This window comes from Propithecus coquereli, unplaced genomic scaffold, assembly GCF_000956105.1.
Source record: "Propithecus coquereli isolate 6110/MARCELLA unplaced genomic scaffold, Pcoq_1.0 Scaffold595, whole genome shotgun sequence".
NCBI classification, from domain to species: Eukaryota; Metazoa; Chordata; class Mammalia; order Primates; family Indriidae; genus Propithecus; species Propithecus coquereli.
In genome coordinates this window covers 422,656-433,738 of record NW_012151896.1, presented here as the reverse complement: position 1 = coordinate 433,738, position 11,083 = coordinate 422,656, and the positions used below count along the sequence as shown (strand labels likewise).

Sequence of the window (11,083 nt, the reverse complement as noted above, 5' to 3'; positions counted from 1 at the left end):
TTCCTCATAAGAGATTCTAAATTTCTTTTTTTTAAATGCACACAAATGAGTAACTTCAGTCTCCTTAGAAACTTCTGAAACCTACCCTCTGGACATCAAAAAGGTAATGGCGCTTCTGAACCAGTGCCTGCTGTGACTTCTCCATATCAATCGCATCCTGGATTTGTTTGATGGAAGCTTGCTTCACCTCTTCTAATCGGGCAATTTTTTGCTGCAATTATGATTTCAACAAGAAAGATCAGTGAAAACACCAAGGGTAATAAAAACATATTCATTTTTATGCTTCCTCAAAGTTGTATTTCTTATTTGTGAAAACACTAAGAAACATACATAGGGAGAAATGCACAAATCCTTGAAAAGAATTACCCATAATAGCTATGCAATATCTTGTTGAATGACTAAAACTATAGAAAAGCTGAAAGGTTTGGTAGATTCAAAAAAATTTATCTAAAATTAGTAACTAATATTGACACTTATGATTATACTCATTATAATCAGATTCATTTCTATGTTCTTCCTCTAATGCTCGTATAAAAATTATCACTAGATGGCCTTGATGTTTCTGCTAGTCTAAAATGGGGAAATAACATTTATGGTTCTTACCTCATTGAGTTTATCAGCAAATTCTCCAACAGAGGCACCATATTTTTTAATTACATAGACAAGTAACCCTACTACTGATAGAGCAGTGAAGGTCTCTGGGGAAATCACATATATCTCTTTGGATAGAGAATACAAGATAAGCCCAGTTCCAAGCACATAGGGTCCTAAAAGAAGAAGAGAGAGTTATTTTATGATATGCTATGCCTAAAAGGGGAAAGATAGAAAGATACTTCTGTATTTGATTAGCTGAAAGCAAGGTTATGTAATAATTTTAAATAATCAAAGACAAGCTACTGGATTGGGAAGCAGTATGGCAGAGCTAAAAGAACAAAAATCTGAACTCAAGGAAACTGTATCCTGACTCTACAACTTATAAGAAACTGAGCAATCTAAATAATCTCTGAACTTAGTTTCCTCATCTGTAAAATGGGAACAGTACCTTATTTAGTTTGATAAAGTTGAGGAATAATATATGTAAAATACCTAGCACAGTAACTCAACAAACAGGAACTATTCTACAAAGATGGGTCAGGTTACTTTCTGAAGTAATTTGTCCGGCAAAATATACTATTTATTGAATGGGAACACTGGGCAGGATAAAATTTATCCACTCTTACTTACAACTATACATGTACATATATACATGTAAAAGGAGGAATTTAATAATAGGAATCTCAACTCCTGTAGCACCTAATTATAATACTTCAAATTTATCTTTTTTTCTTTAACCAGGTCATGAGTTCTGAAAGGACAAAAACCATGATTTTTTTACATTTCCTTAGGATTTTCCTCTGTGTCTCACAAGATGTTAGGGCCCAAGCAGGACTTTAGGGCAGCATTTTACAGTGTTTTTGAGAATCACTACTATCAAAGGATGGTAGGATGTATTATGAAAATAACAGGGTGTCAGTCTCAAATATATTTTACCTAGAGTTTCCCATCAAAGGTTCAGCAGTTTTCTTTTTAAATTGCCTTTAACATATAAATTTTAAATGTGAATTTGCAAGAAAGGCATACCACATGTAATATTTTTATCACTTATGGAGACCTGAGGACACTAATGTTTCTTGAAATTTCAGTTAGAAAAATGCTACTCCAGGGCTAAAAAAAATATCTTTGGTTTCCAATGTTCCACATTTATAGCGGTATACTTGGGTACAGCAAGAAAGGCAGTATGTGTAGCAGAAAGAATTCTAAACTTAATCAGGTTCAAGTCTAGCTCAGTCACTAAAGAGACTAATATAATCTCAGCAAATTATTTGTTTTCTAGTTCCTCTGGGTAATAAAAATGTCTTCATAGGACTGTTGTAAAGATTAAATAATGTAAGTAAATCATACTGCATTATCAAAAAGCATGGTTTTGAATGTTTATGCTGTTTTAAAAGGAGAAAAACTGATAAAAATGGTCCAATTTGTGTTCATGTCCATATATACTCAATTTATTAGTCTCTATTGCTTTACCTGGCTTTATTTTCATCCATAGCTCTTTTTATTATCCGACAGTACATTATACAATTACTCATTTCTTTACTGTCCATCCTGCAACAGAATGTATGTCCCATGATGGTAAGCACTTAACATAGTTCAACACTGTATGCCTAGAACTATGCCTGGCATAGAGGAGGCATTCAAAACTTTAGTGTACAAACAGAGACAATGTTGCAAGATTAAGTTAAAATCCCAAATAAATTTAGGCCAAAGACAAGTTGGAGCAACCAAATCAATTGTTATATTGAATCACTTCAACAATTTCCTTTTAAAAATAGCTGACTTGATTTTCGTGTACCATCCAAACATACTATCAAAGACTAGGCAAATGCTCACCTGTTACACCGGTTTTAGGATAAAGAAACTGGAAGAATTCCTCAGGGATCAGCCCAAGACGAACTTTTCCTCCATATTCAGGAAGAGGTGGTACAGGGGCAAGACTTGGCTGTCCTGTGTGAAAGATTCTTGTTGCTTGCAATACCCTACAGGTAGCAATTGCACAAATGTAAAACCTATTCTTTAAAGAGAACGAATGTATAAACAATTAGCAAAAACAATTATTGGGGCTGAGGACAGGCAGTTTCCTATTAACTGACATAATGGAAAGAAAATGGACTTGGAATAGGAAGGTTAGGGTCTAATAATTAGCAGTGACAAGGACAATGACTTAATCACAGACACTTAAAGTCATATGAAACCTTCTACCTAGTACTGGAATGTTTTCTATAAGTCTCACAGATCATCTGTCTAGCACCTTGTATATCTATTATTAGCACTGAAGTATATAAGAACAAGGACTCAGCAGCTGGACTCCTTGGGTTCAAATCCTAGACTTGTCACTTGACTTTGAGTAAGGAACTTAAATTTTTGTTAACTCAGATTTCTCCCAGTAAAATGGGAGTATAAGATAATACATTCTGGGTTGTAGAGAGGATTAAGTTAATAAAGTGCTTAGCATGAGGCCTGGTAAAGTTCTATGTAAGTGGGTAGCTATTACATGCCTGCTGTGTTATATGCTCCTTGAAGCTAAGAATTTGACCTTTATGAATACTTCCTTTGATAGGGTGCTAATCACTACGTGTAACAGGCCTTTTCAGTATTGGGTAGCTCTAATTATGTTCATCTTTGCATTGAGCTGCTACATACATCCTTGGTTCTAATTTTCCTTTTCTATGTATGATAACACTCATGTATCTGGGTTAAACATTTCATTCCCCTTACAATCCTGACTGTCCACCACAAGGAGCTCTCTGGTTTTGTTTTTTAAAAAATGAAGTATCCAGAACTGCACATAATACTGTAAATATAGTCTGACCAATTTATTAATTCTACAAATATTTATTGAGAACTTGCTACTGCCAGTACTGGGCTTGAACCATTGTGCTATTATCAACAATGGATTTGTAAACTATTCTTACGTTAAAGCAGCCTAAGATTGCATTTTTAGCATGCAATGAGCATACTGATGTCTAATTAAGCTTCTGATGAAATAAAATCTAATCTGCTGTTAAGCTTAGTCTCCTTCAAGTTCTCAGTCGTTTTTGTCCCACTTCCTACCCTATACTTCCCCACTCTCTCCACCTCTATCCCCTTGCAATGTAAGGGTTTATGTTATTTCATTGATTTTGGTTTACTACTTATCTTTTGAGATGGAGTCTTGCTCTGTTGCCCGGGCTAGAGTGCTTGGCGTCAGCCAAGCTCACAGCAACCTCAAACTCTTGGGCTCAAGCAATCCTACCTCAGCCTCCCAAGTAGCTGGGACTACAGGAGCACAGCACAATGCACAGCTAATTTTTCTATTTTTAGTAGAGATGGGGTCTCACTCTTGCTTAGGCTTGATCTTGAACTCCTGAGCTCAAGCGATCCTCCAGCCTCAGCCTCCCAGAGTGCTAGCATTACAGGTGTGAGCCACTGTGCGGGGCCATTTTGGATATTATTTCTGCCTCCAAATATATTAGCTACCCCACCAAGCTTTGAAATCTGAGAATCATGCTTGAGATTCCTTCATTTAAGTCAAAATTTCTGAACCTCAGCACTAATGACATTTTGGACTGGATGTTGTGAAAGGCTGTTCTGGGCATTGTAGAATGTTTAGCAGTGTCCTTGTGGCTTTATACACTAGTTGCTAGTAGCACAGCCCCCACAGTGGTGACAATCAAAAATGTCTCCAGACAGTGGTAAATATCCCTTGGAGGGCGAAACTGCCCCAGGTGTGAACCACTGAATCAAAGTCACAGCATTAGAGGATTAGCTTTAGTCTGACACAAATCCTCTCCGCAACTAGCTTAGTTCAAGCCCTCATCACCTCTTGCTTTAAACTAGTTTAACAATCTAAAACCTGGTCTCTCTGCTTCTTGTCAAGTACCCCTTAAACCCACCCCCCATTACTGCCAATGTTTCTAAAGTACAAATTTGACTTGAAAATTTCAACATGCTCTCTCCAGCCTACAGAAAACAAACTATTATACTTAATATAATACATATGATCCAGTACTTATCAAATTTTATAACTTCATTTTCCTATCCTCCAGCCACATAGAACTATTAACACTTAACAGCTTCAAAAACAAACGAAAATTTTCCTTACGCTGCCCGTTTTGTATGGCATGCCCTTCATACCATGACTTCATACCAATGACTGCCAAACCCAACCAGCCTCAAAAACATCTCAGTCACATCCTTTCTAAAGGCCTCCCCCATCTTGGGCTAACATTCATTCATTCATTTAATCAACGAAACATTTACTGACTTTTGACTTATGCCTGGAACTGGGAACATAGCAATGAACAAAGCCCCAGCCTTCAACATTCTAGTGGGGGTATGGAAAGTGTGTATGTCCGTACATAATTTTAGGTAGCTACAAGTGCTATGAAGAAAAATGGAGCAAGGTAAGGCACAGAACAGGGGAAAGAGTTTTTAAGAGGGTCAGATAAGAGGGTTGTTGAGCCAACGACCTGGGGAAAAGAGAGAAGACAAATAGAAAGATCCCGAGGCAAGAATGAACTTGGCACTTTTCAAAGGAACAGCAAGGCCAGTATAGTTGGAGAAGGAACTAAAAAGAGAATAGAAAGACATGGAATCAAGAGGTAGGATGGGATTAATTCATGTCAGATCTTCTGAGTTATGCTAAATTTGGATTTTATTTCAAGTGGGATGGGGAGCTCTGGAAGGCTTTAGGTGAAGGACTGACCTTTAGGTGAAGGCTTTAGGTGAAGGACTGCTTATTCTCACAATAGTGAGAATGGGCAGTAATGAGACAAGAATAGAGATGCAAGACTAATTAAGGGACTACTGAAATAGCCTAGGTGAAAGTTGGTGGTGGTTTGTACTTCAGTAGGAGTGGTAGGAGAAGAAGTAGTCAGAGTCTACACGTAATCTAGAAAAAGAGCCTTGCTCAAGTACTGGATATGGAATGTGAAAGAAAATCAAGGATGGTCCTTGTATCTTGTATATACAGTTATTTTACTTATGACCTGTATCACAATTATTTGTTTCCATGTTTGTGTGGAATCCTTTTTCTCTGATAAGTTGGAAGCAGTCAATTATAGCCTAACTTTATTGCATGCGCAAGACTTAATTACAGATAAATTAAAACCACTTTTCAAGCCATAAGATAGTTACCAAATTTTGCAAGCTTTAGGACTAAGCTTGGAACTGAAAAGAGAAATCTCAAAGAAAACTGACATATCTTATGAAATAATTTTAACAGTAACAGCTAACATTTACTAAGCCCACTATGTACCAAGCACTGTTTTTAGAGTTTCACGGGATTTAAATCTCTTATTTCTCACAACGTACTATTATCTCCATTTTGCAGATGAGGAAATTGACATCATACAACTAGTAAGTGGAAGAGCCAGGTGTACCCTGCTCTAGCTTTGGAGCCCTCACCCTAAACCACTACTTTATACCTGCCTCCCCTCCTAGATTGTGAGCTCCATGACTGCAGGTACTTAGCCTTACTCTTTTTTTTTATCCTTGGTTATGTGGGTGGCAAGATAATTACTTGCTGAATCAATGAAAGATTTTTCTGACTCTTAGGATCAGGCAGTAAAAAGTAGGAATCCGGGAGACAGACTGAAAACAACATGCTTCACTGTTTTACTTAACAAAATTTGTTCTTGTTTATGTAATCTAATAACTCTGATTCAGGATGTGGCTACTACTTCTAGTCAAAGGTCACAAAGGAGAGGGGCAGCCTTAGAAGACAGCAGAACCAGTTTCTAGTTTATGTAGAACACATTACTTATTCTCTTCACGTCTTTGCCATTAGGTGATATGGCGACATTCCTGGTAGTTACGGGAACAAGTGTTTGAATGAGGTTTAAGCGCCCCAAAATTATCTGAAGAAAGTAAATTTCTGGCCTAAAGCTAAGAGGAGGAAACCAAGAAACGAAACGAGATGATAAAAACAAGGACGAAGGGGAGCATTACACTCCTCACACTTACCCTGGACCTAGGAGGGCTGAGTTCTTCAGGCAGGGGGCTGCAGATACACAAGGCGCAGGTCAGCAAAGTCAAGGTGAAATCTAGTTTGCCCCTTCCTCGTCCCCACGGGGCCCGATCTCTAGGCCATGTACCCCTCTTTCCCGTCCCCCAAGAGCCCGCGCTTCCTTCCAAAGGCGCTGATCACTCCCTACTCAGGCCCAAGTGTCCCTGCGCCTTTCTTCTCCGCCATGCCCCCTCTCCATGACCCTCTAGGCTCGCTTCTTTCCAATCACTCAGACAGTCAGACCAGGCTCTATACCCCTCACCCGCTGTGGCGGCGGCAGAAAGCACCACTCGGGACAGCATGCTCAGCGAAGGTCCACGCAGCGGTCTTAACGTCCCTGTGACCCCGACAGGAGAACCTGTCAGGGACAGCAGCAAGATGGCCGCTGGCAAGTCTCGCGAGAAGAGAACTTCGTACCCCTTTTTCCTTTAACTTTCGTCGGCAGGTTTTTTCTCGCGAGAACAGGCACAGAGCCTGTTGCTGGGGGGCGGTCGCGCGAAAGCGGTATGGAATCGTAGAAGCAATGCTCGCGAGATGTAGAGTTGCTGCGGCCTCCAGAGAGGGGCGGAGGTCCAGAGGTACACCACGTGGGGATTACTCTCAGAGCTGAGTCTTCGGCCGGCGTCCAGTTTGGCTCTAGGTGAAAGTTGGAACCGTGGAGATGCGGAAGGAAACCCCGCCCCCCCTAGTACCCCCGGCAGTCCGCGAGTGGAACCTTCCCCCTAATGCGCCCGCCTGTATGGAACGGCAGTTGGAAGCTTCGCGGTACCGGTCCGGTGAGCCGAGATCCCGAGCCCTCTCCCTGGCCCGAGTCGCCCCTCCTCGGGACTGACCCTCCCAGCCTTCCCTCGCCCTGCATGCCACCCTGACCCCTGGCTCGCGTCGCCGAGCGGTCCCCAGTTCTGCCCACCGCGTTCCTGAGCTTATGTCCAGACCCGGCCCCAGCCCGCGTGCTGTTCTCTGCGGTCACCATGGAGACGAGCCCTTCCACTCCCTCACGCGCTGACAGCTTGTACCCTCGTAGATGGGGCGCTTCTGCTCGGGGCCTCCAGCCTGAGTGGCCGCTGCTGGGCCGGCTCCCTCTGGCTTTTTAAGGACCCCTGTGCCGCCCCCAACGAAGGCTTCTGCTCCGCTGGAGTCCAGACGGAGGCCGGAGTGGCGGACCTCACTTGGGTAGGGGACAGAGGTATCCTAGTGGCTTCCGATTCAGGTGAGTCACTTTCCCCTCATCCCCCTGGTGGAATGGAGCCTTGGGGTACAGACGGATCGGGCCGGGCTCAATCTTTAATGTCCCATACTCAGTGCTTGGAGGAACTGAGAGTGTTGGCCTCAAATGCAAATTCTTGTGTAGGTGGGAAATGCCTTTTCCAAAATTCTAAATTGTCCGGTGGGATTTCCTAGAAAAATCTATAACATAATTAAGAAATGGATTGGAGGGTCGGGCGCGGTGGCTCACGCCTGTAATTCTAGTACTCTGGGAGGCCGAGGCAGAAGGATCGCTTGAGCCCAGGAGTTTGAGGTTGCTGTGAGCTAGGCTGACGCCACGGCACTCTAGCCTAGGCAAGAGAGTGAGACTGTGTCTCAAAAAAAATTAAAAAAAAAAAAAAGAAATGGATTGGAACCATTTTTCTTCTGTTTAACCTACTTCCAAGCCTGCAGCCCAGACCGAGGGCAATCTTGGTTTTAAAGATGATGCTGAAGCTAATCTGTCCTACCTGTCTCTTCCCATTTCTTCCCATATTCTTCTTAATTGTCTTCATTCTGCTTTCTTGTGAATGTCAGGCTCAGCAATGGAGTCTTTAGCATTAAAAAAAAAATCAGAAGTTGGAAGTTGGCAGGCATTGCATGGAAGTTTAAAAGTCCCACTTTTTTAAAAGATTGAGCTTCTCTGACAGTTGAGCTTGAATACTACATATTCAAGATAACTTTTGGGGAGTTTTCTATACTTAACCTAGTCACTGTGCAAGACAGTCAATTATTCAACATTTTTTTTAAAGATTCTGCAAGGCATTTATTCAAGTAGTTCAGGAAATATTTATTAGCGTCCAAAGAATTGGGCAGGGTTAACATCACTGTACTGTGTGCTGCTTATGCAATTGTGGAGACTCCATTCTTATTTTCTGGGAACTGATTTTCCAGTGTTCTCTCACTAGAAGCAGAATAATGGCTTTAACAGGGTGGTCCATCTTTCCCTGTCTCTTTCTGGAAGCTTTCCCCACCTAGTTGTCTGTGCTGTCATTAGGAAAACAGTAATACAACATAAAGCCAAAGGCTTGGAAGTTAGCTAAAACCTGTGATGATGCGGACTTTGCTTTTATAGGAATAACTTAATTTGTTAGTTTAGTGACAGCGACTACTTGAAACCTAGAAGTGAATTACTGTCTTGGTATAATCCAAGCTTATGTTTCTCTCACCTTCCCACCCTATTCCACCCCCAACAGGTGCTGTTGAATTGTGGGAGCTGGATGAGAATGAGACACTTATTGTCAGCAAATTCTGCAAGTATGAGCATGATGACATTGTGTCTACAGTCAGTGTCCTGAGCTCTGGCACACAAGCTGTCAGCGGTAGCAAAGACTTTTGGTGGGTCCCTGTTCTCATTGCTGCCATCTATGGGCCTCCTTTGGGTGTTCTTACTATCCTGTTAACCTCATTAAGTTATGTTTTGGTCTTATTATAAGAACCCAGTGACTACTTACAGCATGTCTGTAAGGTTTCCTTAGAGATTTTGCAGTCCCTTATAAATAGACCATAGCAGGAGTCCAGGAGGCAAAGACATGGGACATGTTGATTAAAGAAAGTTCTTGTTTGAACACGTGTTTATATTAAGAGTGTAGGTCAAGATTAAGTGTCTTTCTCCTTTTGCTTCTTAGCATCAAGGTTTGGGACCTTGTTCAGCAGATGGTACTAAATTCATACCGAGGTGAGTATTCCTTTCTTTCCAGTCCTGGCCTTAGTTGTTTTATTTTTATTTTCCGCTTTGGGCTCTTTGGACTTTTCTTGGACCTTAGGAGCAGCGGTTCCATGTTCTCCTGTCTGATAGTTTTTTTCTAAAACTATAATCAGACTCCAATATCTATCCCTTATCCTTTTCTCAATTTCCCTATTTCTATTGATGGTCTCACCACCTTCTTAGCTACACAGAGCTCAAACTCTCAGTCCTTTTTTTCATTCCTCCTGTTTCCCCCACTGTCAGTTGTTCACCAGGTTCTCTTGGGTCTTTTTCCACTTACTTGGTCAGTCACCTTCCTATCCATTTCTTGCTGCCCATTCACTTTCAGGCTTTACCTCACCTACAGTGGCACTCATCTCTCCACTTATAATCTTTGGGTCTTTTGATCTTTCATTGGGTTTTTTTGGCCTGTACATTAAAATCCCATTTTCTTATCACAGCATTTAAGCCCTGTTACTGTTATTCCCTGTTCAAGCATACCACACTAACTTAACCTAGTCACAGTGGATCCTTGACATTCTCAAGGGATAAACTATGAGACTTGTGAATCTCGAACTTTTGAATATTTACCTCTACAATATATCTATTTTTCTGGCGAGAACCATCTCTTTAATGTTCCTTTTTCTGCTTACTTTCACTAACAGCACTAGCAGTTGACTTTATTTTGGGAGCCCTTCTTTGTGAAGATAATTTCTAGAGCCTTAATGTGTGTGTGGCTGTGAGATTCAGCTATACTATACTTCTCTTGCCTTTTATTTCTTAGACATATGATGTGCTTTCCTGGTTAATGCTAACTCTTTTTCAGCACTGCCCCCATTCAGCCTTTCCCATTAGTTCTTTGTGTTTGTGTTTGATTCCCTTCACTGAATTCCAAATCGTTTGAGGGTAGAGGAACCATGTGTTCTTCATCTTTTGTATACCACCGTGGTGCTTGTCCCAGAGATTTGCTTTTTTTCAAGTGAGCAATTAATTCCTTTTCTGACTTGTTATCCCGTGGCTTTCTATGGACTCTAAGGCTAGGAAAGAACTGGGGAAGGCGATTTAATCCTGTCCTTCTGCTTCAGGGTAGGCCCATATTCAGACTACCTTGGAAAGTCTGATTAAATCACTTTAGAGAAAGTGTTTTCCACAGCCTCTAATTCATATGTAGCAGTGATTTTCAAAATTGAAGTAGTTATAAAGAAGGTTATTTCTGGCATGTCATTTATTATACACTTACTTCAAGCATATGTTTGTCAAAGTTTTGAATTTGTAGATTAAGCCTATTTAATTTATGCAAAATGTCTACCGAATAGCATAACTGGCAAAAGCCAGTCTGCATTGTTAAGCCAGTTGGCCAAGTTAGACTAAACTTTCTGTCAGAAAAAGTCTGACTTCATTTTTAAATTCAGATAACTTGTCGGATATATACTTATGACAAGCATCTGTCATATTTTTTAGTTCTTATTATTAGACAGAAACAAAAGTAAGTCACAGAACCACATTTGTGTTTATGGTGTGACTGAAGGGGATGTCTTTCTTTTGCTTTTGGCTCTTAGGGAAAAGCC

General features: G+C 40.9%; 2 protein-coding genes across 2 annotated transcripts in view; one reads left to right on the top strand and one right to left on the bottom strand.

Annotated features, from left to right (window-relative positions):
• Nucleotides 1–7,034, bottom strand: part of ATP5F1 (ATP synthase, H+ transporting, mitochondrial Fo complex, subunit B1) — a 10,268-nt gene extending 3,234 nt beyond the window's left edge. Inside the window, exons 1-5 of the mRNA XM_012659018.1 lie at nucleotides 6,846–7,034; nucleotides 6,541–6,577; nucleotides 2,428–2,573; nucleotides 604–767; nucleotides 86–211 (exon numbers count right to left, since the gene is read on the bottom strand). Of these exons, the coding sequence (XP_012514472.1) occupies nucleotides 86–211; nucleotides 604–767; nucleotides 2,428–2,573; nucleotides 6,541–6,577; nucleotides 6,846–6,885 (513 nt within the window). The 5' untranslated portion in view covers nucleotides 6,886–7,034. The remainder of the gene's footprint in view (nucleotides 1–85; nucleotides 212–603; nucleotides 768–2,427; nucleotides 2,574–6,540; nucleotides 6,578–6,845) is intronic.
• A 53-nt stretch (nucleotides 7,035–7,087) lies between these two features.
• The window catches only part of WDR77 (WD repeat domain 77), a 40,764-nt gene continuing 36,768 nt past the window's right edge, over nucleotides 7,088–11,083 (top strand). The window contains exons 1-4 of the mRNA XM_012659011.1: nucleotides 7,088–7,359; nucleotides 7,608–7,793; nucleotides 9,025–9,166; nucleotides 9,457–9,506. Of these exons, the coding sequence (XP_012514465.1) occupies nucleotides 7,245–7,359; nucleotides 7,608–7,793; nucleotides 9,025–9,166; nucleotides 9,457–9,506 (493 nt within the window). The 5' untranslated portion in view covers nucleotides 7,088–7,244. The remainder of the gene's footprint in view (nucleotides 7,360–7,607; nucleotides 7,794–9,024; nucleotides 9,167–9,456; nucleotides 9,507–11,083) is intronic.